Below are 26,876 nucleotides of genomic sequence, written 5' to 3' on the forward strand. Positions count from 1 at the left end.
ACTGCCGTTAGCCCTCACAAGAGGTGCCCAGCCACCCATAGCCTGCGCAAGAAGTGCCCAGTCTCTGGTAGCCCAAGCAAGTGGTTTCTCGCCACCTGTAGCCTGCACCAGAGGTGCCTGCCATCTGAGATCCCGAGCACCCATGCAAAGGTAGATTCCTATGGCGGTCTGCCCCTCCTCTTCTTTCCCTCCCCAAAAGCCTTGCTTCTCCTGTGGCCTCAGACCTCCTCCTTGGTTCCCTCTGCCATGGAGTTCCTCTCCCCAGCCCATAGCACACTATTCCCCTGCAAGTGGCACACCACTCCTTAGCCCCTCAGCTATCCCCATATAGCCAGCCCTAGTCCTGTCCCTGGAACTGACCTCCAGACCCTGAGTTTCAGTGCCCAATCCCCACCCCAGTGTCTTAGACTGTAGTGTCTAGGGAAGTGGTGTAGATGATCTGTGCTATTCTCCCTCCGCTTTGCCCTCCTCAGTCCAGCTGCTGTGCTTTTCTTGGCGACTTTGAGGTCCCTCCATCTCAGCTGATCTCCCTGTCAGTTAGGTGTGTTCCCAGGATGTCAGTGCCTTTTCTCTTTCACTGCTCCCTCTCAGGAATACTAGTCCCGTCCTGATTCTTTTTCTCTCTCTTTTTCTTTTGTTCTACACAGTTATGTTAAGAGTTTCTTGCCCTTTTTGGAGGTTTAAGTTTTTCTGCCAGTGTTCAATAGATATGCAAATCATTTTACATGTTGATTTGTGTGTGGGAGAAGGTGAGCATGATGTCTTACTCCTATGCCATCTTGATCCTTACCAATTTTGTTGATCTTTTCAGAGAAGCAAGTTTTAGTTTCATTGATCTTTTCTTTGTCTCTATTTCATTTACTTATGATCTGATCTTTACGATTTCTTTCCTTCTACTATATTTGGCTTTTGTTTGTCCTTCTTTCTCTACTGCTTTAGGTGTAAGTTTGGGTTGTTCATTTGAAATTTGTCTTGTTCCCTGAGGTAAGGTTTTATTTCTGTAAACTTCCCTTTTAGAAATGCTTTCACTGCATCCCATAGGATTTGTTGTATTTTCATTTGTTTCTAGGTATTTTTTATTTCATCTTTCATTTCTTCAGTGCACCACTGGTTGTTTGGTATCATATTGTTTAGCTTCCATGTCTTTGTGTTTTTTGCAATTTTTTTTCTTGTTTATTTCTAATCTCACAGTGTTGTTGTTGGAAAAATTGCTTGATATGATTTCAGTTTTCTTAAATTTACTGAGTCTTGTTTTATGGCCCAGTATGTGATCTGTTGTGGAGACTTTGCCATGTATACTTGAAAAGAATGTACATTATCTTGCTTTTGGATGGAATATTCTATAAATATTAGTTAAGTCTATCAGGTCTAAGATGTTGTTTAAGGCCAAAGTTTCCCTATTGGTTTGCTGTCTGGATGATTTGTCCATTGATGTAGGTGGCTTGTTACAGCCCCCCACTATTATTGTCTTATTCTTGGTTTCTCCCTTTATGGTTGTTACCAATTGTCTTATATATTGAGGTGATCCTATGTTGGGTGCATATATATTTACAGTTGTTATATCTCCTTTGATTGTTATATCTCCTTTAATGATTATGTAATATCCTTCTATGTCTTTTGTGACTTTATTTTATTTTTTAAAAGTTAATTGATGAATTTTATTACATTTATAGTTGTACAATGAGCATCATAACCCAATTTTATAGCATTTCCATCCCAAACCCCCAGCCCATTTCTGCATCCCCTGAACCTGTCTCCTTTGGGAACCATAAGTTTTTCAAAGTCTGTGAGTCAGTATCTGTTCTGCAAAGAAGTTCATTTTGTCCTTTCTTTGGATTCCACATGTAAGTGATAACCATACGATGTTTACTTGGCATGATGATTTCTAGGTCTATCCATGTTGCTGCAAAATGCTGTTATTTCTTTCCTTTTAATGGCTGAGTAATATTCCATTATGTATAGGTTATATAGTGCTGCAATGAACACTGGAGTACCTGTATCTTTTCGAGTCATGGTTTTCTCTGGATAAGATGTCCAGGAGTAGGATTGCTGGATCACAAGGTAATTCTATTTTCAGTTTTCTGAGGAATCTCCATGCTGTTTTCCACAGTGGTTTTACCAATTTATATTCCCACTAAACAGTGTAAGAGAGTTACCTTTCTTCCACACCCTCTCCAGGATTTATTGTTGATAGACTTTTTGATGATGGTCATTCTGGCTGGTGGAAGGTGGTACCTCATAATGGTTTTGAATTGCATTTTTTAATAATTAGTGATGTCGAACATCTTTTCATGTGTTTTGGGGCCATCTGTATGTCTTCTTTGCAGACTGTCTCTTAGACTTGATGGCCATTTTTTGATGGGGTTGTTTGGTTTTTTTGGTATTGAGCTGCAGGAGGTGTTTATAAATTTTAGTCGCTTCATTTGCAAATATTTTCTCCCATTCTGGGGGTTGCCTTTTTCTTTGATTTAGGGTTTCCATTGCTGTGCGAAGTTTTAAGTTTAATTAAGTCCCATTTATTTATTTTTGTTTTTATTGTCATTACTCTAGGAGGTGGATCTGAGAAGATATTGCTGTGTTTTTTGTCAGAGAGTGTTTGGCCTATGTTGTCCTATAAGAGTTTTATAATATCCAGTCTTCTATTTAGGTCTTTAATCCATTTTGAGTTTATTTTTGTGTATGGTGTTAAGAAGTGTTCTAATTTCATTCTTTTAGATGTGGCTTTCCAATGTCAGCAGCACCACTTATTGAAGGGGCTGTCTTTTCTCCATTGTATATTCTCGCCTACTTTGTTACAGATTAGTTGATTATAGATGTGTGGGTTCAATTCTGGGCTTTCTATCCTGTTCCACTGATCAATATTTATGTCTTTGTGCCAGTACCATGTGGTTTTGATGACTGTAGCTTTGTAGTGTAGTATGAAGTCAGGGAGCCTGATTCCTCCAGCTACATTTTTCTTTCTCAGGATGGCTTTGGCTATTCTGGATCTTTTGTGCTTCCAGACAAACTTTAAAATATTTTGTTTTAGTTCTGTGAAAAATATCCTTGGTACTTTGATAGGGATTGCATTGAATTTGTAGATTTCCTTGGGCAAGATAGTCATTTTGATAATATCGATTCTTCCAATCCAAGAGCATTGTATGTCTTTCCATCTGTTTGTGTCATCTTTGATTTCTTTCATCTCTTTAGGTAGGTTTATTCCTAAGTATTTTATTCTTTTTGATAAAACGGTAAATGGAATTTTTCCCTAATTTTTTCCTGATATTTCATTGTTACTATATAAATGCAGTTGATTTCTGTGTATGTATTTTGTATTCTGTGACTTTGCCAAATTCGTTGATGTGTTATAACAGTTTTCTGGTAGGAACTTTAAGGTTTTCTAGGTATAGTATCATGTCATCTGCAAACAGTGATAGTTTTACTTCTTCCTTTCCAATTTGGATTCCTTTTATTTCTTTTTCTTCTCTGATTGCAGTAGCTAGGACTTCCAAAACTGTGTTGAATAGTAGTGGCAAGAGCAGACATCCCTGTCTTGTTTCTGATCTCAGTGGGAATTCTTTCAGCTTTTCACCATTGAGAATGATGTTTAGCTCTGGGTTTGTCATATACAGCTTGTATTATGTTGAGGTAGGTTCCTTCTATGCCCACTTTCTGAAGGGTTTTTTACCAGAAGTAGGTATTGGATTTTGTCAAAGACTTTTGGTGCATCTACTGAGAAGATCATGTTTTTTATTCTTCAGTTTGTTAATGTGTTGTATCACACTGATTGATTTGCATATATTGAAGAATCCTTGCACCCCTGGGATAAATCCCACCTGATCAGGATGTACAATCCTTTTAATGTATTGATGGATTTGGTTTGCTAGTATTTTGTTGAAGATTTTTGCATCTATGTTCATCAGTGATTTTGGCCTGTGATTTTCTTTTTGTGTGTGTGGTATCTTTTTTTTTTGTTATCAGGATGATGGTGGCCTCATAGAATGAGTTTGGGAGTGTTCCTTCCTCTGCAGTGTTTTTTAATAGTTTCAGAAGGATTGGTATTAGCTCTTCCCTAAATGTTTGATAGAATTAGCCTGTGAAGCCATCTGGTCCTAGATTTTTTTGTTGTTGTTGTTGGAAGTTTTAAAATCACAGTTTCAATTTCATTACTTGCAACTGGTCCACTCATCTTTTCTATTTCATCTTGGGTTTACTCTTGAAAGAGTGTACTCTTCTAAGAATTTGTCCATTTCTTCTAGATTGTCCATTTTATTGGCATATAGTTGCATGTAGTAGTCTCTTGTGATCCTTTCTATTTCTGTGATGTCCATTGTAATTTCTCTTTTTTTTGTTTCTAATTTTATTGATTTGAATCCTCTCTCTTTTTTTCTTGATAAATATGGCTAAGGGTTTATCAGTTTTGTTGATCTTTTCAAAGAACTGAGTTTTTTTTTTGTTTTGTTTTATGATCTTTTCTATGATTTTCATCATTTCTATTTCATTTGGAGGTTTTTTTCCTTTCATCACATTAAGTATATTGTGCCACTCCCTTCTGGCCTGCAGGATTTTTCCTGAAAAATCTGCTGACAATCTTATTGGGGTTCCCTTTTATGTTATTTGTTTCTTTCCCTTACCTGCTTTCAATGTTTTCTCTTTGTCTTTAATTTTGATCATTTTTTTTAAATATGTGTCTCAGGGTATTCCTCCTTGGGTTTCTTTTATATGCTACTCTTTGTGCTAGCTGTATTTGAGTGAATGGGTTCTTTCACATGTTAGGGATTTTTTTGGACTATTATCTCTTTGAATATTTTTTTCTGTCCCTTTCTCTCTCTCTTCTCGTTTTGGCACCCCTGTAATATGGATGTTGGTGCATTTGATGTTGTCCCAGAGTTCTCTTGACTTTCTTTACTTCTTTTCAATCTTTTTCTCTTTTCTGTTCTGCATCAGTGATTTCCACTAGTATGTCCTCCATCTATCTCGTTTATTCATTCTTCTGCCTCCTATATTCTGCTGTTGGTTGCTTCTAATGAATTTTTATTTCAGTTATTATATTTTGCATCTCTGCTTGCTTAAGTTTTAAATCTCGTGTTTCTTGGCTCAATGTTTCCTGTAAATTATCAATCTTTGTCTCCAGTTTATTTCCGGTGTCTTGCATCATCTTCAAGATTCTTTTCCTTCTGGTGGGTGGGGCTTTGTCCCTGAGTGAGATTAGATATGGCTGTGTTTCTGGGGCTTCTTTAGGCAGCCTCTTTACTGATGGGTGGGGCTGTGATTCCACCTGGATTATTGTTTGGCCCTGGGCTTTTCACTGCTGATAGGTGGGGCTGGATTTTCCCAAAATGGCCACCTCTAGAGGATCACACACTGATGAATATTCCCATGACCTGTGCCTCCAATATCCTTCCCGCACAACGAGCCATAGTCATTCCATTTATCCAGGAGATCCTCCAAGAACTGCAGTCAGGTACAACCCAGATTCCTATGGATTCTCTGCTTTGCTCTGGGATACAATGCATATGAAAGCCTATTTGCACCTTTTTGAATGGGGTCTCTGTTTCCCCCAGTCTTTTCTGTGTATGCAACTATTTTAAATGTTTGGTTTGCACCAAGCATGAGATATATATATCGTCTCCACACCCCCATGCAATTGTATATGTACAAGATTAAGTTTCTGGTTTCTTAGTTTCGGATGCATTTTCAATATCCTGTAACTGTCTCCTCTTCTCATGTCGCTAGTTTTGATATTACATTTGTGTGTGGATTATTTCCTTCCTTTACTGTATGTTTGTCTTTTCCAGTCATCTTTCCATTTGTAATTTTCTTGTTTCTAGTTGTGGCATTTTCTTTTCCACCTGGAGAAATCCTTGTTTCTTTGTTATAAAGCTGGTTTAGTGATATAGAATTCTCTTAGCTTTTGCTTGTCTATAAAACTTTTGATTTCTCCATCAAATCTGAACAAGAGCCTTGCTGGGTAGAGTATTTTTTGTTGTAGGTTTATCCCTTTCATCATTTAAAATATATTGTGTCACTCTTCTGGCCTGCAGAGTTTCTGCTGAAAAATCAGCTGATAACCATGTGAGGATTCCCTTATATGTTATTTGTTGCCTTTTCCTTGTTTTTTTTTTTAATATTTTCTCTTTAATTTTTGTTATTTTGATTAATATGTGTGTTGGCATGTTCCTCTGTGGTTTATCCTGTGTGGGACTCTGCATCTTCTGGTCTTGGGTGACTGCTTTCCCAGGGAAGATAAGTTTTTGGCTATTTTAAAATATTTTCTCAGGCCCTTTCTCTCCTCTACTCCTTCTGGGACCCCTACAATGCAAATGTTTATGCTTTTAATGTTGTCCCAGAGGACTCTTAAACTTTCCTCATTTCTTTTCAATCTTTTTAAAGATTGAAAAAAATTCTCTTCCACAGACGTGCTTGTCAACATTCTGTCTTCCAGCTCACTTAATTTTTTTTGTTTCATTTATTCTTATTGATTCCTTCTAGTGTATTTTTCATTTGCAGTTACTGTATTATTCAACTTTGTTGTTCTTTGTATTTTCTAGCTATTTGTTAAACATTTCGTGTATCTTCTTGGTCTGTGCCTCCATTCTTTTTCTGAGAGCTTGAATCTTTCCTGTCATTAATATGAATTCTTTAGCAGGTAGGTTGCCTCTTTCTATTTCACTTAGTTGTTGTTCTGGGGTTTTATCTCATTTCTTCATCTAGAACATTTTCCTCTGCTATCTCATTTTGTCTAACTTCTGTGTTTGTTGTCTGTTCCACATGCTACAGGATTGCTGTTCCTTTTGCTTCTGGTGTCTGCCCCCTGGTTGATAAGACTGATCCATAGGCTTTTGTAGGCTTCCTGGTGGGAGGGACTGGTACCTGCCAACTGGTGGATAGAGCTGTGTCTTGTCCCTCTGGTGGGAAGCACCATGTAAGGGCCTGTATTTATAGGTGGCTGTGAGCTCAGGATGACTTTAGGCAGCCCATCTGATGATGGGTGGGGTTGTTTTCCTATCCTGTTGGTTATTGGCTTGAGCCCTATCAGCATTGAAGCGTTGGGTGGAGCCAGGTGTTGGTGTCAAAATGGCACTCTTCAATAGAACTCATGCCAGTGTGCACTCCCAGATACCTCCACCACCAGTGCCTTCATCCCACAGTGAGCCACAGCCATCCCCCACCTCCTCAGGAGATTCCAAAACAGCAGGTAGGTCTGGCCCAGGCTCCCATGAAGTCACTGCTTTTTCTGTGTCTTGGTGTGCACAAGAACTTGTGTGTACCCTCCAAGGGTGGAGTTTCTGTTTTCCCCCATTCTATGGAGCTCCTGCAATCAAGCCCTGCCGGCCTCAAAGCCAGGTGCTCTGAAGTCTCATCCTCCAGAAGCCAGACCCTAAGGCTGGGGATCCTGACATGGGACTTAGAACTCTCAGTCCTGTAGGAGAGCTTCTGCAATATAACTATTTTCCAGTTTGTGGATCATCTACCTAGTTGGTATGGGATTTGATTCTAACACAAATGCACCACTGCTATCTCATTGTGGCTTCTTCTTTGTCTTTGGATGTAGAATATTAATTTTGGTAGGTTCCAGGCTTTTTTGTCTATGGTTGTTCAGCAGTTGTGATTTTAGTGTTTTCATGAGAAAAGGTGAGCTCAGTTCCTTCTATGCTGCAATATTGTCCCAAGCTCTGGTCAGTACCAAGTACCACATCTTCTTTATCTATTGATTTGCTGATGGATACTTAGGTTGCTTCCTCATCTTAGCAGTTGTAAATAATGCTGCTATGAACAGTAGGGTGCACTTATCTTTTCAAATTAAATCATGTACAGTTTGTTAACATAGTATATCACATTGATTTGTGGATACTGAAGAATTCTTGCATCCCTGGGATAAATCCTACTTGATCATGATGTAAACATCCTTTTGATGTTTTGCTGGATTGGGTTTGCTAATATTTTGTTGAGGGTTTTTGCATCTATGTTAATAAGTGATATTGGCTGGTAATTTTCTTTTTTTGTGAAATCTGTCTCGTTTTGGTATAAGGCCTACTGGCCTTGTAGAATGAATTCAGAAGAATTCCTTGCTCTGCTATTTTTTGGAATAGTTTAAGAAGGATAGTTGTTTATTCTTCTTTAAGTATTTTATAGAATTCACCTGTGCAGTTGTCTGATCCTGACATTTGTTTGTTGGGAGTTTACTATGAATTCAATTTCATTACTGATTCAGCTTCACTACTGCTAATTTGTCTGTTCAGATTTTCCATTTTATTGGCATGTAATTGTTTGTAGTAGTCACTTGTCCTTTGTATTTCTGTGGTGTCATTTGTAATTTCTTTTTCATTTCTGATTTTATAAATTTGTGCCCTTTTATTCTTGATGAACCTGGCTATAGGTTGATCAATTTAACATTTTAAAGCAGCAGCTCTTAGTTTCATTGGTCTTTTTTTTTTTTGGTCTTTTGTCATTTTAGGGCTGCACCAATGATATATGGAGGTTCCCAGGCTAGGGGTCAAATCAGAGCTGTAGCTGCTGGCTTATGCCACAGGCAGAACAACACCAGATCCAAGCCAAGTCTGCTACCTTTACCACAGCTCACAGCAATACTGGACCCTTAGCCCACTGAGCAAGGCCAGGGATCAAACCTGCTTCCTCATAGATGCTAGTCAGATTCATTTCTGGTGAGTCATAATGGGAACTCCTTTTTTTTTTTTTTTAATTGTTTTGTTTTAGGTTTTATTTCATTTATTTCTTCTCAGATCTTTATGACTTCTTTCCTTCTATTAAATTTGGGTTTTGTTTGTTCTTAGTATCACCGTTATCTCCTTTAGGTATAAGGTGAAGTTGTTTAAGATTTTTCTTGTTTTCTGAGATAAGCTTGTATTGCTATAAACTTCCCTCTTAGAATTGCTTTTGCTGCATCCCATACATTTGGCATGAACCACAAGGGATTGTTTTTGTTTTAATTTTCCTCCAGCTATTTTTTGATTTCCTCTTTGATGGTTTTTTTTTCCCAGTGATCTACTGGTTGTTTGGTAGCATATTGTATAGCCTCCACATGTTTGTATTTTTTGCAGGTTTTTTCCCTCGTGGTTGATTTCTAGTCACATAACATTGCTGTCAGAAAGAATGCTTGATATGATTTCAGTTTTTTTAAGTTTACTGAGGCTTGTTCTTAAATTTACTATGGTCTTGAAAATGTGATCTAGGAGAATATTCCATGTGCACTTAAAAAAGAATGTATATTCTTTTTGCTGGAACATTCTACATATATTCCATCTGGCCTCACATTTGTTATTTAATATCAAATTTTCCTTATTGATTTTCTGTGTGGATGGTCTGTTCGTTGATGTAAAAAGGGTGTAAAAAATCCCCTACTATTACTGTGTTACTTTCAATTTCTCCCTTAATGTCTGTTAATATTTACTTTATGTATGCTCCTATGTTGGATGCATATGTATTTAGTTGTTATATTTTCTTGGATTGATCCCATCATCATGTCATTTCCTTCTAGTCTCTTACAACAGTCTTTATTTTAAAGTCTATTTTGTCTGACATAAGTATTCCTGCCCCAGCTTTATTTTTATTTACATTTGCATGGAGTACATTTTTCCATCCCCTCACTTTCACTCTCTGTGTGTTTTTAGATCTGAAGTGCGTGTCTTATAGGCAACATACATATGAGTCTTGTTTTTGTATTCATTCATCCACTTCATTTTTTTTGGTTGGAGCATTTAGTCCATTTATGTTTAATTATTGACATGTTATTGTTGTCATTTTGTTAATTGTATTGGCGTTTTCTTTATGGGTCTTTTTCTTTTTTTGTTATCTCATTTTTTTTTTTTTTTTACTGTCTTTAGTGGTATATTTGGATTCCTTTTTTTGTGTTTGTATGTGTATCTATTACCAATTTTTGATTTGTGGTTACTATAAGGTTTATATATAGCTCTATCTATCTATCTATCATCTACATATGATTGTTTTAAGTTGCCGACCTCTTAACATCAAATGCATTTTAACAACCCTGCACTTTTACTCTTGCCCACTCACAATTACTGTTTTTCATATCATATTTTACATATGAGTGTTTTTGGTACCCCTTATTTTGAATATAGATAATTTTAGTACTTTCGCTTTTTGATCTTCCTACTAGGTTTTTGTGTGGATGATTTCCTACTTTTAGTGTACGTTTGATTTTACTGATGAATTTTTCCTTTTGTAATTTTCAGGTTTCCTGTTTGTCCTTTTCTTTTTTGCTTAGATAAGTTCCTTTAACATTTCTTATAGAAGTTCCCATCATGGCTCAGCAGAAACAATCTGACTAGTATCCATGAGGATGCAGGTTGGACCCCTGGCCTTGCTCAGTGGGTTAAGGATCTGGCATAGCCATGAGCTGTGGTGTTGGTCACAACGTGGCTCAGATCTGGCATTGCTGTGGCATAGGCCAGCAACTATAGCTCCGATTCAACCCCTATCCTGGGGACCTTCATATGCTGCAGTAGCAGCCCTAAAAAAACAAACAAAAAACATTTCTTATAAAGCAGGTTTGGTGGTGATGAATCTTTTAGTCTCTGCCTGTCTGTGAAGCTTTTGACCTCTGCATTAAATATGGGCAAAAGCCTTGCCAGGTAGTGTATTCTTGGTTGTAGGGTTTTCCTTTTATAACTTTAAATATATTGAGCCTCTCCCTTTTGGCCTGCAGAGTTTCTACTGAAAAATCAGCCAATAGCTTTATGTGGGCTCCCTTGTATTTAGTGTGTTGCTCTTCCCTTGCTGTTTTGTATTCTCTTTTTATCTTTTGTTTTTGCCATTTTAGTTACAGTGTGTCTTGGTGTAGTATTCTTTGGGTTCATCCTGTCTGTATGGGACTTTCCGTATTTATTGGACTTGGATGTCTGTTTCTTTTCCTAGGATAGAGAACTTTTCAGCTATTACATCTTCAATTATGTTTTCAGCCCCTTTCTCTCTCTCTGTTCCTTCTGGGACCCCTATAATGTAAATATTAGTGTGTTTGATGTTGTCCTAGAGGTCTCTTATACTGTCCTCATTCTTTTTCATTCTTTTTTATGTTTAGCATCAGTGCCTTATGTTACTCCATCTTCCAGCTCGATGATCCATTCCTCTGTATCATTTAATCTACTCTTGACTCCTTCTAATGTATTTTTCACTTCAATTATTATATTCACCTCTTTGTTCTTTATATTTTCTAACTCTTTGTTAAAACCTTCTGCCTTCTTGTTCCGTGCATCCATTGAGTTCTTTGATTATCTTTACAACCACTACCCTGAACTCTTTCTCAAGTAGATTGCTTATCTCCACTTTACTTAGTCGTTCTTCTCAGGTTTTATCTTGTTCCTATGTTTGGAGCATGTTCCTCTGTCACCTCATTTTGCCTAACTTGCTATTTCTATTTTTATGTATCTGGTAGGTCAGTTATGTTTCCCAACCCTGGAGAATTGGCCTTTTGTAGGAGACGTTCCTCTGTATCCCAGCAGTGCACTCCATTCTTGTCACCAGAACTCTACGCTCTAGATTCATTCTGTGAAAGCCTCATGGGTCTTTCTGCTTTAGTGGGCTGACTATGTGAATGATCTAGTAGGCTTGGTTTGCCTCTGGTCGATTTGGTTGCAAGGTCGTACCTTGTGTGTAGGCTGCTTGTCACTGGTTGGAAACAGTAGGTCAGGAAGTGACTGACTGCAGAACCCCAACGGGCCCTTGGGCTGGTGCTGGTTCATTGATGGGTGATGTCAGGATCTAGGAAACCTTGGCACACTTCCCTGCCCATTAATGGGTAAAACAATGTCCTGGGTTTAGTGCCTGCCTACTGGGCAGGCAGAGCTGGGTCCTAGGTTCTGATTGCAGGCCCAGTGTCACTTAGCAGGTATCAGATTGCTGGTTAGTGGGGTGGTTCCTGACATAGTTGCCTGCAGGGTGCAGGGTGTCTTAAAGCTTATATTGGCCTGATAGTGGGCAGGGCCAAGGCCCACCTATTCTCAGGCAGGATTTGGCCTTCTGGTGGGTGGGCTGGGTCCACAGGTTATGGGACTGTAATTGTTCTGGGACTGATTCTGACCCCTGGTGATTAAGGCTGGACCCAAGGTTAAAGCAGGTTCCTTAGAAGGTGGGTCCTTAACCCTGGAATATCTAGGATTGGTGCCCACTCACAGATGAGTGGAGCTTGTTTTGGTGGTCTCTGGCTTGGGGTCTCCAACGGTCTGAGTTTAGAGCCTGTGTGCTTGTGCATTGGGCTGGGTCGTGGGCTGTCTGGTGGTCAAGGCCATGTTCTGAGGTGATTTTTGAGCTCAGGGGGTTCTTAAGGCAGCCTTTCTGCCAGTGGCTGGGGCTGTGTCCAAGTTAGTTGCCTGGCCTGAGGTGTGCCAACATTTGTGCTTATAGACTATTGGGCAAGGGTGGGGTTGGTGCTGGTACTAATAAGCTAGAGGGAGGATTCCACAACTGGGCCCACCAGCATCAGTGTTCATGTGGTAGAAGGAGTTCCTCAAAGTGGCTGCTACCAGTGTCTTTGTCCCTAGGGTGAGCTGCAGTTGCCTCCTGCCTCTTTGGGAGACTCTCCATGATCAGCAGGTAGGTCTGATCCAGGTTCCTCTCAAATTACTGTTTTTGCCCTGGGTCAGATTTTGTGTGCACCCTTTAAGAATAAAGTCTTTATTTTTCCCAGCTCTCTGGGACTCCCAAAAGCAAGCCCTGCTAGACTTCAAAGCCAAATGCTCTATGGGTTCATCTTCTTGGTGCAGGACCCCTAAACCAGGAAGCCCAGTGTAGGGCTCAGACCTCTTACTCCTTTGGGAGAAACTCTGCAATTCTAATTATTTTCCTGCTCGTGGATCACACACCCAAGGGTATGGAATTTTGACTATATTGTAACTCACCCCATACTCATCTCATTATGGTTCCTTTTTTATATCTTTAGTTGTAGAAGATCTTTTCTGGTAGGTTCTGTTAGGAAGATCTTCTTCTGGTAGGAAGAATTGATGGTTATTCTTCATGAGTTGTGATTTTGGTGTGCCTGTGAAAGGAAGTGAGCTCAGGGTCTTTCTACTCCACTCTGTATAATCTTCTCAAGATCGGTTTTTATTTGAAATCCTGCCCCAATATTTACTAACTGAATGACTTCCTGAGTTCCGGTTTCCTTAACTGCCTAAGGTTGTTGTGAAGAGAAAATGAAATATGGTAAACTTCTGTAAATTATAAAGGACCATACAGAAGTAGGAAATTTATGACATGTTTCCTAGATGTCTTTTCTTTTACATGATGGTTTACTGATACATATTTTCTGAATGTAAGCTGCACAAGGGCAGGAAGGTCATATCCTGTTTACTTTGTACCTCAGAACCTTGTATTGTGGTGCAGAGTAGACATGCTTAATTGCTGTGCAACCCTCAACTCATGGATTACTGCTACTACATCCAGAAAAAAAAAAACTATTTTAAAAAGCATATCAGATTAATTAGGTGATATTTCAGTTATATTTGATTAATCTCAAAGGGTACCTCATGTACAAATAAACATACAGAAGTTTTTAAGACAATTTATATAAATATTTTTCCTTATTATGCTACTTGTTTCTCCAGTGCTTTGTTAAAGAGAACAATATTTTTAATCTTCCCAAGTCCCAACATACACGTTGTCAGAAATGTTTTAAGCATTACAACTGCTATTTATTTGTCAGTGAAATGGACAAAAGTGAAGCATTTATATTATATTTTAGAATTTATAAAGCATATTTTTGTATTCTTTCAATTCTGACAACTACTTTGTTTAGGTAGGTTATTTCTTTCAGCAAAAAATGAAGCCCAAGTCAGGGATTCCTCACTGTCATTTTTATTCACTTCCATATCTAATAGTCTGGCTGGATATTATTTCACAAGTTCTCTGTGTGTGGCAAGAATCAGATGATCTTTCTAAATTGCAATTTCAAAGAATCTTGGTTTATGCAGTTTAACAGCATGCATATAACTTCATAAATATTTTATGAATCATACATTTAAAAAGTTGAGACCTAAAAGTTTTGAGGATTAGAATAAAGCATTTCCTTCTAGAAAATATAAAAGCATATTTTCTTATCCAGCACCAGAGCAGCAATAATATACATTTATTTATACATGAAGATGATGCTGTCAGGGTGTCGTCCCATAAAAGCAATGAAGGATATGAACTGTTCCAGATATATTCTGTCCCCTGGTTCCATTTGAAATGCCTGCAGCTATGAATAGGCTGTGAGGTCAGAGACCTAAAGACGTAGCTTATGACTCTGGCTTTAACAAAGGCCCCATCTTCTTTACCAAACAGTCAGGTTTCTCTTCTAAAACAGCAATTTGCTAAAATGTTTACCAAAAACCTAAAACTACTACTTTCAAAGTGATTCAGCTATTTCAAGATGGTAGTTGAGTCCTTAAAAAAGTCTTACTCCTTATATAATTGTCATCTTTGGTTAAAATTATTTTGGAGAAGTTAACGTGTCAATTAATCAAAAAAAAAGGTGATTAATAGCCATTTAGTTACCATGGAGCCATTACACTATAAATAAAACACAAAGATATTAGGCACTTGCATGGATCCCAACATCTGTTCCAAGTGTACACTTTTCAAATCAAGAGTCAGAGTGTTTGGATACTTCTGAGACACATAACATGGCCTTAATCCCACACGTTGATTTGTTAGTATACCCCAGCATGCTATTTGTCTTGGTAACTTGTGATTTCAAAAACTAACAGAAGATGATTTGTAAGGAAACTTTTCCTTTTGTATATAGTTTTGAACATCTGGTCTCAAAGAGCAGAGACTTCTGGTTTCTGGAGGACAAACTGAACTATCCTACGGGAATACCTTAATTCTTACCTGAGGTCAGACAGGTAACCAGGAGAAAGGGTCTTATTATTCCAGTGACCTACATCTTAGCATAATTAGAGTTTAGAACCTTCAGAGTTTCAAATTTAGAATCTGACATTTTAGACCCTTTTGAGCTTCCCATGAATAGAACAGTCCTATGACTCTTAAACCCAGGGCTGCTGAAAACAAAAAGAGGGAGCTAGAGAAGAGAGGATACAGACAGATCTTATTTCCTCCCTTTTGTAGTCTTCTGTTGTCTTGTCAAGTCAGGAGTAAGGACAAAGTTTGAATGAGAAGAAACTGGGCTGAATTGAAAAAGGCAGTCTGGGTTTCGAAGACTGGGCTGCTTCTCCATCCTTTTTGTTGAACATTAGTGAGTCTGCCCCCTGGGTGGGAGCTGGAGGGGGAAATGCTAGAGTAGCTCTTCAGAGCCCACATCCTCTTTACTGTTCTTTACTGCCACCCACATTTGCCAATTGGCTCAGGAATCTATGTCCTTTATGCCATGAAGAAGTCACACTAGAACTCCTAATTCCCAGTTCCAGAGACTTATTAACAAGAGACAATGGTGCTTCTTTTATCTGATTACAGCAACCTATGTTAAGCATGAATGAGGTTTAATCCTTGGTGGCCAATTTCGTCTGAAAGTGGGTGCTGATGAGCCAGATGCAGTAGAAAGAGCACTGGATCTGGGCTGCTATGACCTTAGCTCCAGGTGTAGTAGCTCTGCCACATATTAGATATATTCTCTCCATTTAAAACAAGAAAAAAATGCCTCTTCAGAGCATTGTTACAAGGGTTAAATAAGATAATGCAAGTGATACTCTAGTTACATTTATTACCTAATAATAGATGTTAGAATTTTCCACCTCCCCTTGGTGGGAAGTATAAGAAAGCTGAGGTGGCTTCTCACATAAATTTTCTGTTTTGGCTTTCTTAGAACTCATTTTCCTCCAGCCCAGCCTGTGAGGAAGTAGTAGAGATGAAATACTGGTGATGCAGTTAGTATTACCTGAGAGCTCACCTTTCCCCCTTTTCTGTAAGAGTCTTGGCACCCTATGGAATTCAGCAAAAGAAAGAGCTGTGACCTAGAAACAGAGTGTGAGTTACACAGTGACCTACAAATACTTAAAACTTAGAATCATAAATCTATATATTTAGAAAATAAAATTAGCAGAGCAGTTTTTAATCTATGTGGTAGGAACACTTGGTGACAACATGAAGGTACACGCCACACGGGAATAAAAAAGCTCCCTGGTGCTTGTAAAGTACAGGGCACTGCTATGGCATGATAGACAAAAAAAGATATATTATTCCAGTGGTACATATTTTCTCCCCCGTAATCTCATATATGTATACATTGGTATGTTTGTGTGACTGGCTAAAGACAGCTCTGATTAATGGCTGCATGAAGAAATAATAATTAGCAATCAGAGCAAATTAAATTCCTGGCTGACTCCAAGCCCCTGAGTAAAATGCAACCCTTGAGGATACTGTCACATTCCTTCATTTACTTGGCATTAGGCCACTTAGTCACCTGATTAAGACAGATGTGTATTTACCAAAAAAAAAAAAATTAAAAAAAATTGATCTTTTGAGGAGATATTTGCCATTTTTTGCTTGCTTAGCATGTCATCACCTTTCGAGATCTGGGGGAAACCTGATTCAGATGGATGGACATATGACCCAGGCCTGGTCAATGATAGTCCCCACCTCCCAGGGACTCAAAGACTCAGGCTGAACCAGAAGTGCACCCCACGTTGCTTCTGCCACACCCCAAGCAAAGACACCTCTCCTTCCTTATTTTGAATGAGGTAACTCTCACTTACATTCAGGAGACCCAAGCATAAGAAAATTATCGCCACGACTAATGAGTCTGATTTAGCTCAAGTTTAACACCACACTTATTATTTATAGTTATGGAGCAGTTCCAAGAGCATTTTAGCAATAAGAAAACAGTCTAACTCACTGAATCAATGAATACCCTCTAGAGAATTCATGGGAAATAGATTTCACTGTCACCACTATAGTTTTGCTAGCAAAACCTTCCCCATGCCTTAAAACAAAAGTCATATGCACAAAATTCACAAGATTATTTTACTAGAATTTTTTTGGGGGGGATGATATATTCAATTTTTCACAAAGAAAATCTTCAGATTGAACTCTAGTGAAATAAAAGAAAATTCAAGTTCTTGTGTCAGTCTCAACTGCCCTGGATACCGAAGCAATAGCCCTTCCGTCTCCTGGCGTGCATGGTTCAAGCTGTCAGTTATGCAGCCACCCTTTCATGACCCTCAGCCCTCTGCATCATGTCTCAGTAATCCCAGACACTAATTCTGAAAAATTCCTCCTGTCTGCATGGTTTTCCTCATTCAGCTGAGAATGTTGCTGGTTACCGCAAAAACTGTTCACCAACCATATGCTCTGGTCCATACGGCTTTCTTCTTAAACTCTGGGAGAACTCTCAAGGACAGCAGGGTGGCTAAGGGGACAAAAAATAAAGTGCACTGTTGTATCTAGTGGAACTGCATTTTCAAAGGTCATTTAGATCAAAAAGGTATTAGAACTTGGCTTATTGTCACTTGGCTAATCTTTGAGAATTCCCATCAAGCCTTATTTAATGAAAGAAAACGAGTAATCAAGGTTGAGAAAAAAAGATTTTTTTTTTTTAAGTTAGTTTGCAAACAGTTAGTGGGAAATTCTGCAAAATTAAAACCAAAACTGACTTCTGGAATGCAGGTGATGTTCTTTTTCTTAGTCTGGGTGCTAATTACATTGATGTGTTCCCTTTGTAAAAATCTACTTATGACGTGTGGACTTTTCTACATGAACATGATTTTTCCACTAAATGTTTAACTAAAAGGTAAACAACAGAAAAACTGATCCTGTAATGAACTTAGGGTTCATGGGCTCAATGGAGCAAGCATGACTGTACTAAACCGTATGTGAACATATACATTTTCTTACCTGTCATGGGTCCCTCAGGGATCAATTTAAAGTAGGGAAGTTATATATAATCCCTGTAGGTGACTTATTATATATCTTATTTTAGATACTAATATAAGTATAATGTAAATATATTAAGATGTAATTTAAAATATATTAGTGTGAAGGAATGAAGGTAAGCCAGAGTTACACAGTAACTGTGTGTGACTCTAGTAAGCCCTCGAATATATGACCAAGTGAACATGTATTTCCTTGACCAATATAATGATTTTCCTCATTGGTATCAATTGTTATCTTCATGACCTAAGACAGTATATGTTTGGAACAACCAATGGTATTATGGACCCAAGGCCATTAGAAATGAGTCCAAGCTGAGAGTCCCAGGTGGCTCAGTGGGCTGGGGATCCAGTGTTGTCACTGCTGTGGCTCAGGTCACTTGCTGTGGCATGGGTTTAATCTGGGAATTTCCATAAGCTGTAAGTGCAGGGGAAAAAAAAAAAAAAAAAAAAGAGTCCAAACTCCCCAAGGAAGAGTTTCCCCCAACAAATGGAGGCAATCCTAGCAGCAAGTCTCTAGGGAAGAGTCAAGTGAATTATGTTAGACCACTGCCCTGATTTCCTGGGAAGTTCTGTGATTGATCAGAATCACCTTCCTAAACACGCCCTCCTACCCACTTTGGATGTGAGAAGAAAGATCAGCACCAATACATTAAGAAATGCCTCCTTATTGGGCAATAAATAAATTAGACCCTAAAGTAAAATATGGTCATTTATCACAAGAGTTCGAAAGTGGGTAGCTTTCCCAAGGTAAGACTTTTCAGTGAAGCAACTTATAGGGTGTCAGGGCATCAAGAGCACCACTGGTATGACCCAGACCCCAAATCCCAAGATGTGGATGACAGTACAAGCTGTCTCAGGCCACAGAGTCCTTACCAGAAGACTTCAGATTTCAGTATAAAAAAATTGACATAATTTTCACAGGAAGATTGTATTTGTGGATCAGTCAAATAAAAAATACAAACACCATCTAAATACCTGGAAGCATGGAAAATGTCCAACTCCCTCTGCAAAATACTATGCAGCCATTAAAAATACTACCTATGAAGCCAGTGTAAGAACATGTTGAAATGCTTTTAAAATAATTTTAACATAAAAAAAGTAGTACTTAAAAGTATGTATGTACATTTTTTTTTCAATTGTCTATGATAAAAATGTTAAAACAACACTCATACACAGAGGGAGCAAAAACTTAGGAAAAATAAAACTGTTATTGGGCAATGGAATTCTGGATTCCTCATTGCTTATTCTTTTTACTTTTCTGAATTTTCTAAATTTTGTCTTTTTTTTTTTGTCTTTTGTCTTTTGTTGTTGTTGTTGCTATTTCTTGGGCCGCTCCCTCGGCATATGGAGATTCCCAGGCTAGGGGTCGAATCGGAGCTGTAGCCACCGGCCTACGCCAGAGCCACAGCAACGCGGGATCCGAGCTGCGTCTGCAACCTACACCACAGCTCACGGCAACGCCGGATCATTAACCCACTGAGCAAGGGCAGGGACCGAACCCGCAACCTCATGGTTCCTAGTCGGATTCGTTAACTACTGCGCCATGACGGGAACTCCAGGATTCCTTTTTATCTGCAGTTCTGCATCTAGATTCAACCAGATCCAGATAATGTAGTTCTATATTATTTACTATTGAAAAAAGTCTGCATATAAGTGGACCTGCATGCTTCAAACCTGTGTTGTTCAAAGGTCAATGGTACAAAAATTCATTGTATTCTACACATTTACAATGCCCTATCCTAAAATAAAATTAAGAAAACAATTCCATGTTCAATAACATCAAAAATAAAGTATTTAGACATAAATTTAACAGAAGATGTGACAAACTTATGCACTCCTGAATTTTCTAAATTTTAATTAAAGTCATATTATGATTATAAGAAAACATTTAAAGACCATTTAAGTGAAAATTAAAGGCAAGGGGACTCTTTTTTGAATTTATTTTCTAATTCAAAATGCCATACTGGTGACAGTTTAGATTACTGCTCTAAACTGAACCAAGACCAGCCCTTTCAGGAGACAACACACACTAGAATGCTCTTCTGGAGCACCGACAACACTAGATGGTTTTTCACAGAATTGGGCAGAAAAGCATGGAAGTGTAATACCTTTTAAAAGATCCCTGGATTTTGCTGAGAGGCCTTCTTTAGGGCTTTCCATGATGCTGAATAGCCAGTCAATGAACTAGAGTGAAAATGAAGAACAGTATCAGTGAAAACAATCTCACTATCAGTAAGACATCATTCTGAACTTTGGGCCTTCATATATGTGTATCAGGGTGATAGTGCCTAGACAAGCTAGGAAAGTGGAAAGCAGATAGGACAAGGCAAAAGAGATGGTAAAGTTGGAAATAGGTCTCATTTAATTAAATGACCCAGCAAAGTCAAACCTCCTTCCTCCTTTGAATAGCCTGGGACTTGCTATAGGTTTTAACAGTGAGGCAGACATGGGCCCAGAGGGCCTCCCATGTGCCACGAACATTAGGTCTCATCGCTCTAAGAAGCCCAAAGAGGTTAAGGACCTTGCCCAAGTCCACTCCCAGTGACTGGCAGAGTCAATATTTGAACACTTGGCATCAAAGTCTTACACCCTTTTTTCATATCATGCTGCCAGCCACCTGGTTCTGTGCACATCAAGCCTTGGCCCCTAGGCTGGGCAGTAAATAAGGAAATACATCAGATGTAAGCCCCTGTTTCTAAAATAAAATATGTTTTTATAGCTGAGAACAGTTTTCAAATGGCTATGAAACAAAGTTGAAATGCAAGAGAACAATGCATAAAACAATTTGCCAGGTAGACCCAAGCGTGTAAACTGCAAATAAATCCTGCAAATGAGGTAAAAACTCACAGTATTCATGAGTTTGACTGATCTCCCAGGGTGCAGCTGAAATTGTTTTTGAATTAGATACAGGGTAATTTCATTGACTAAATATTCCCAATATTGACTCACTGAAAAACATATATTAGCTGTAGGTAGTAGGTAGGGGTTATAACTTTGGACATAGAAGCTGGGTTGAAGAGTAAAATATTCCTAGTTCCCTGCTTTAATTAAAACTTTTTTTGTGTTTTCTTTTCCTTAGTTTTATCATATCCTCCCAGTAAGTACATAAACCAAGTACTACAAATACATCACAGATGCAGGATGTCAACACTGTAGTCCAAAGCGAAATGGGTGTCCCAGGCCAGAAATAATATGAGGGAATAGGATACTACATTTAAATTTATTTTGACTTAAAATGAAAAAGAAAATCCAAAATTTGGGGCAATAATACTAATGCTTATCAGGTTTAAGAAAACAAAGGCATTTTAATTGAGACGCTCAGTGGAGTTGTTCATGGCTTAACTGTAGTTCCAGTATTCAGAAATATTTTTAAAGATTATGTCCAGATTTTAAGAATAAGCCACAAAAAGTTGGCTTTAAGCCTGCAACCTCATAAAAATCCACTTTTGATTAAATGGGATTCAAAACAAAAAATCTTTCAATGGACAATTCAAGACAGGTCAGAGCCATGTAATGAGAAATACGGGATGCAACGTATTTTCATACATGCCGCGTGACAGCTAGTAGCACGGGGAAATGCAATATTAAAAACCAAAAGGGGAGATCCCAGGTGGTGTAGTGGGTTAAGGATCAGGCCTTGTCACTGCTGTGGCTCAGGCTGCTGCTGGGGCATGGGTTTGATCCCTGGCCCAGGAATTTCCACATTATGGGTGTGGCCAAAAAGATTATAAAACAAAAACAAAAACAAAAAGGTGCTTCTAAAATTTGGATTTTCCTGAGCGCAAAGGTGATGACCTTTGGCCTTTACAAATCCCCCCACAGGATCCAGCACAGGCCAGAAGCACAGTGGGCACTAGGAACATCGCTATAGTGTTGAATAAGCTGTGGGGAGCCCTAAATATGGTAAAAGATGGACACTCCAGATTCACATCTCTCCTTGGAAGATTTCCTGGGCCTATCCACAGGAATTGTTAATTCTTTTTTTTTTTTTTTTTTTTTTTGTCTTTTTAGGGCCACACCTGCAGCATAAGGAGGTTCCCAGGCTAGAGGCTGATTCAGAGCTATAGCCGCTGGCCTACACCACGCCACAGCAACGCCAGATCCAAGCAGCGCTTGCGACCTACACCACAGCTAATGGCAACACTGGATCCTTAACGCACTGAGCGATGCCAGGGATCGAACCTGCATCCTCATGGATACTAGTCAGATCTTCTTTCCATTGAGCCACAATGGGAACCTCCCACCCCACCCCACCCCACCCCTGCCCCCTCATACCATCTTGCAATCTTGAACTTGCCTTCCTGCCTCCTCACTCAAATTCTCAGCTCTCAAGAGACTTACTCATTCCCAAGATCAAGAACACATGCCCTCAATAAATGAAGGCAAGTATAAGCTTTCCCTTCTACCTCACCCCTGACTGTAAGCAAGTCATGGCTGCTGTCACTGCTGTTGTTTTTACTCAACAGTTACCCTGAGCCTGGGCTAGCCTCAATCTTCGAGGCTCGGCATCTGGCTGAGATTTGGGGATGAGAAAAAGGAGGTAGTCTAAGTCAAATTTCACTTGATTCCAACCTTAGTTCTACAGCAGGAACTGCAGAAGAGAAAACAGGCCGCATGCCCTGACAAGCAGGTGGCTGCCCAACCTACCTTCTGGGTCTGCTCCTTCCATGGCTCTTTCTGAAGCAGAAGAGGCATGCTACTGGGAAGGAGAGTGAGAGCCTCCTGCAGAGTGACCCTGTGCAATGGACTCCTGCCAAGGAAGTTTGATGCTGGCCCAGCTGGGCCATTTTCCTGATGCCATGGCAACCAACTGGCACTGAGGCCGAGGAGGAGAGGAGCAGCGTGATCTGCCCATGCAACCACTGCGGTTGCAAATATCAGCAACAAGAAGTCCAAAGCCTCCAGAGGAAAGAGAAACAAGATTAGGTCATATGTTTTAACAATTCAAAGGAACACATGTTCACATATGCAGCTCCCATGGTGATGCAATGTTATCTTCCTCTTCACTCAGCCCTTCCCCCTGCCCTAGAAGAGGAAGTGGACTGAACAGCAAACTCTATTTTGTCCTTAATGAGAGATATTCTGGGGTTTGGAAAGGTTTGAAGGATCCTTTTTTTGTGAGGACAGAGACCCAGCAGTTTCATTATCATTATTTTAACATTTCAGGAGAAACATAATTTATTTAACGTTTAATCGTACTGAGATCCAAACATTCCTCTGTTTTGGTGTTTTCAAAGAGATTTAAAATTAATTAAGAGGGATTTGGACAGGGATATTTAGGCTTATTGTTATGTGGCCAAAACTGATTTTTAAAAACATGTACATTCTACTTTTGAACAGAAATCATAACAAATGACTCTCCACATACATTAAAAATATTTTTGGAATCCATCCATTTAGATTTCAGACTAATCTAGACACTTGTAGAAATGGTGGTAACAAGGGCTACCTCTGAGTTATTGTATTACTGTGATTTAAATTAGGCTTTTTTCTGCTTATCCACATTTTCCAATTTTTAAAGATTTCTGTAAGGAAGCAGAGCAGGTTAATAAAGAAGAGGAAATGAAGAAGAAGAGAAAGGATAGATCATACTAGTTCAAAAAAAATTTTTAAAAGTACCTCTTAATCTCTTAAAATTCCTAATCTCACTAATGAAAATTTCAAAAAGACACACAGCTCTGCAGAAAAGCTGGGCAGAATATCAAACAACATCCCAGGTTATGCATATTTTACTCACACACTAAACAGGAGGTTCCTAAAATATGGCTAGAGAAAAATACTAAAAATACTAAAACAAAAAACGCACAGTAAGCAGCTGGGTCAAGAAAATGAGGACAGTAGGAAAGTGCTACTGTTCATTTTTTAATTAATCTATTTTTTTTTACTCACTTTTTGGGGTCATAGGTAATTTGCAAGTGAGATGAAAATTCCTCTCCAATATGTGCACATAAATATTGGTACAAACACAGATTCCTGGCATACACTTCAGGACCCCTTCAAACCAGGTGTCTAAAGCTGTGCTCTGGGCCAGTGCAGAGGCCAGGTCCCTGTACTCCACATTCCTTGTGGGATCCAGCCCAAGTCAGGACCCTAGGCTCCCTCTCCAGCTAGAATCCTTTGTGTGCTGCCCATTAAGGAATGTGTTCTGTTGAAAATATTTTTCAAAGGGCAGCCGTGGGTGTCTCCAAGAGCCTGGTAAGAACATCCATTTCCTTGTAACATCAGAGAGTTGTTATCCTTGTTTCCCAAAAATAAAAGGAAGGAAGGAAGGAAAGCTGCAAGCGGCAACATACTTCTCTTCGGGGAGAACAAATAGAAATTCTGTATTTTAGGGAAGTGACAAATTACTCTCCTAGATTGTACCTCATCAAGGGCCTTGTTCTGAACAGACGTTGACTGGTAAGCAACATTTCTGATATAACCCATCAGTTCCAAGAGCCACTCCATTCTCTTCAAAACCCCTGAAACAAAAGGACATTTTCTTACCAGGCTGTGGCTCCTCTCTGCAATGTAAAATAGACCAGTGATGACCATTTTAACTAAAGCAAAACATCCGGTGAGAACTCCGCGCAACAGTGTCAAGTCTTTTAAGATACCTGACACCTGTGCTCACTTGTGAGAGAGTTCTTTAATACCATTTACATTAGATGACCATATTTTGTCTTTAGGTTTTTTTTTAGTTATTATTTTTTAAGGGCTGCACCCACGGCATATGGAGATTCCCAGGCTAGGGGCCGAATAGGAGCTGTTGCTCCAGGTCTACACCACAGCCACAGCAACACAGGATCGGAGCTGCATCTGCGACCTACACCACAGCTCATGGCAACACCAGATCCTTAACCCACTGAGCGGGGCCAGGGATCAAAACTGCTTCCTCATGGATACTAGTCAGATTTGTCTCTGCTGAGCCATGAATGGAACTCCTGTCTTTAGTTTTAAAAGCTAATTTATTCTTCAAACCTGTGATAAAGTAGTTAAATGCATTTATTGGAGTTTCTCAACATTAAACACACTCAGAGATATCTGGCATGCCAACCGGCTAGCAATGTTAAATCTTTGATAATTAGTTGTTTTTCTGAAAACATAAAAAGGAAAATAGTAGTCAGGGTTTCTGGACTTTCTTCTTCCCACCCCTCAGAAGTCCTTCTATAGAAGAACTATTTAATCTGTTTCTGTTGCTTTCTTTTTCTCATGCTTGTTAAAGAACCACCCAAAAGGCATTTTCATGAAAACATCAGGCAGAATCAATCAACATCCATCTGGCAAAGCAGGCAGAATCAACCTGATAAACTTGCTTATATCTCTGAGGGCCTGGAGGGCCAAATGCAAGATAAAAATCTCCAAGAGAATTAATTCCCACCTCCAAAGAGTTGATGATGAGAGTTGTAACTGTTCGTTTCTATCCAAGGCAGTCTGCCTTTGGGGGTATCAAAGCCTCACCTGGGTCAGGAAGCACTAAACTAATTTTTAAGTTGAGATGGATGGGACTAGAGATTCTCATACTAAGTGAAGTAAGTCAGAAAAAGACAAATACCATATGATATCACCTATATGTGGAGTCTAGAATATGGCAAAGATGATCCTATCTATAAAACAGAAATAGATCATGGCCAAGGAGAGCAGACTCATGGTTGCCAGGGATAGGGGGTAGGGGGTAGGAGTGAGATGGACAGGGAGTTTGGGGTTGGTAGAGGCAAACTATTACATTTGGAATGGATGGGCAATGGGGCCCTACTGTAAAGCACAGGGGACTGTGTGTGATTGGGTTACTTTGCTGTACAATAGAAATTGAAGAAACATTATAAATCAACTATAATTTAAAAAAATATAATTTTCAAGTTTGAGGAAACAATGACAACCTAAAAGCCATGGGAAGCCAACCCTTCTGTTCCCAATGCTCGCCCCAGGCTGGCCTTACCGGTGTTGGCGTGGCTCACAATGCGGGCCTGATATAAGCTGTGCAGTATCATCCAGCCCAGTGTGTCTTTCTCATGGTGCTGGACAGCAACGCTGAGCACATCAGTCAAGCCCATCAAGGGGAATCGTCCTTGAGAGACCAAGTACAGTCTGACAAAGGCAGCTTTTTCTACGCTACTCTGCAAAAAAGCAAATCGTTCAGTTACTATTAAATTAACTGAAGTCATTAGAGAACCTCAGGGGCAAGGGCAAAACACAAAGTTGAGTAGGAAGTTGATTACCATTCCAAATGCTAAAATGCTTCACTTCCTGCGGCACGTAACCTATGTGCCTGTGAGCTATATTAAAACATACGTACAGATAGATGGTTATAATGTCACCTCCTTTTTCCTCATAAAAACCGTAAGTGACTTCAGGGGTTAATTGGTGAGGATGTTGAGTAAAGATACAGAAATAATAAAAACAACATAATAACAAATACAGTACTTATTATGTGCCAGGCACCATTTTCAGCACTTAGCATGTGTTCATTTGGCACTTCACAAAGTGTAGTTCACAGACCTCTGGGGGACCTCAAGACCCTTTTAGAGGGTCTGTGAGGTCAAACTATGTTCATAATAGCCCTTAAACTGAGGTAATATTCATTGTGTTTTTCACTGACACTTTCATTTTTTTGAGAAGCTAGTTTCATTTAAAATATCCTTGTAAACAATAAAAATTATTAGTTTCATTAAACTTCTGCCCTTGAGTACACTATCTTTTTAATATTCTGTATGACAAAATGGGAAGAATGCATAACTGACTGCACCGAGTATGATGGCTGTCTCAAGAAAAAACACATGTGAGATTAAGATGTGAGCTGAAATAGCCACTCCTGTCATGGAACACCATTTACTTGAAAGAATGCTTGATGGACAAACTATGGTTATGCAAACTGGGTATTTGATTATTTTTTAAAAGTGAAGGAAGTGAGACTGTCACTTCAAATAAAATGCTTGACTGTATTTGTTGTCAGTGATAAAGTTTGAGCTTTTAAGCAAAAATTAGAGTTTTGGGAAAATGTGTATCTGCTACGATGACTTTGGCAGCTTCCCTATTCATAAGAGTTTTTGGGGTTTTTGTCTTTTGTCTTTATAGGGC

General features: G+C 39.0%; 1 protein-coding gene and 2 long non-coding RNA genes across 21 annotated transcripts in view; 1 reads left to right on the forward strand and 2 right to left on the reverse strand.

Annotated features, from left to right (window-relative positions):
• On the forward strand, positions 1 to 26,740 carry LOC146406991 (uncharacterized). Of its 4 annotated transcripts, none has more exons than XR_014820929.1 (3): positions 1 to 150; positions 1,963 to 2,061; positions 22,397 to 26,740. It is a non-coding gene; the product is annotated as an uncharacterized LOC146406991 (long non-coding RNA). The 4 variants fall into 4 exon arrangements; XR_014820933.1 differs by lacking the exon at positions 1,963 to 2,061 and adding an exon at positions 12,498 to 12,549; XR_014820932.1 differs by lacking the exon at positions 1,963 to 2,061.
• On the reverse strand, positions 10,753 to 15,902 carry LOC146406992 (uncharacterized). Its single transcript, XR_014820941.1, has 2 exons — positions 15,827 to 15,902; positions 10,753 to 12,991 (listed from the first exon to the last, which is right to left on the reverse strand). It is a non-coding gene; the product is annotated as an uncharacterized LOC146406992 (long non-coding RNA).
• FOCAD (focadhesin) overlaps positions 16,898 to 26,876 on the reverse strand; it is a 317,387-nt gene continuing 307,408 nt past the window's right edge. For all 16 annotated transcript variants that reach the window (XR_014820926.1, XR_014820919.1, XR_014820920.1 and 13 more), the window contains 5 exons: positions 25,738 to 25,915; positions 24,183 to 24,280; positions 22,467 to 22,718; positions 19,928 to 20,003; positions 16,898 to 17,296 (listed from right to left, as the gene is read on the reverse strand). Coding sequence is in view for 12 of the 16 variants with exons in the window: in XM_021063120.2 (XP_020918779.1) it covers positions 17,223 to 17,296; positions 19,928 to 20,003; positions 22,467 to 22,718; positions 24,183 to 24,280; positions 25,738 to 25,915 (678 nt within the window). In the remaining 4 variants the exon portion in view is untranslated. The remainder of the gene's footprint in view (positions 17,297 to 19,927; positions 20,004 to 22,466; positions 22,719 to 24,182; positions 24,281 to 25,737; positions 25,916 to 26,876) is intronic.

This window comes from Sus scrofa, chromosome 1, assembly GCF_054392235.1.
Source record: "Sus scrofa isolate SSC_HxYL_T2T_F1_AM1 chromosome 1, Sscrofa_HxYL_maternal_Yorkshire_Landrace_v2.0, whole genome shotgun sequence".
Taxonomy (NCBI): domain Eukaryota; kingdom Metazoa; phylum Chordata; class Mammalia; order Artiodactyla; family Suidae; genus Sus; species Sus scrofa.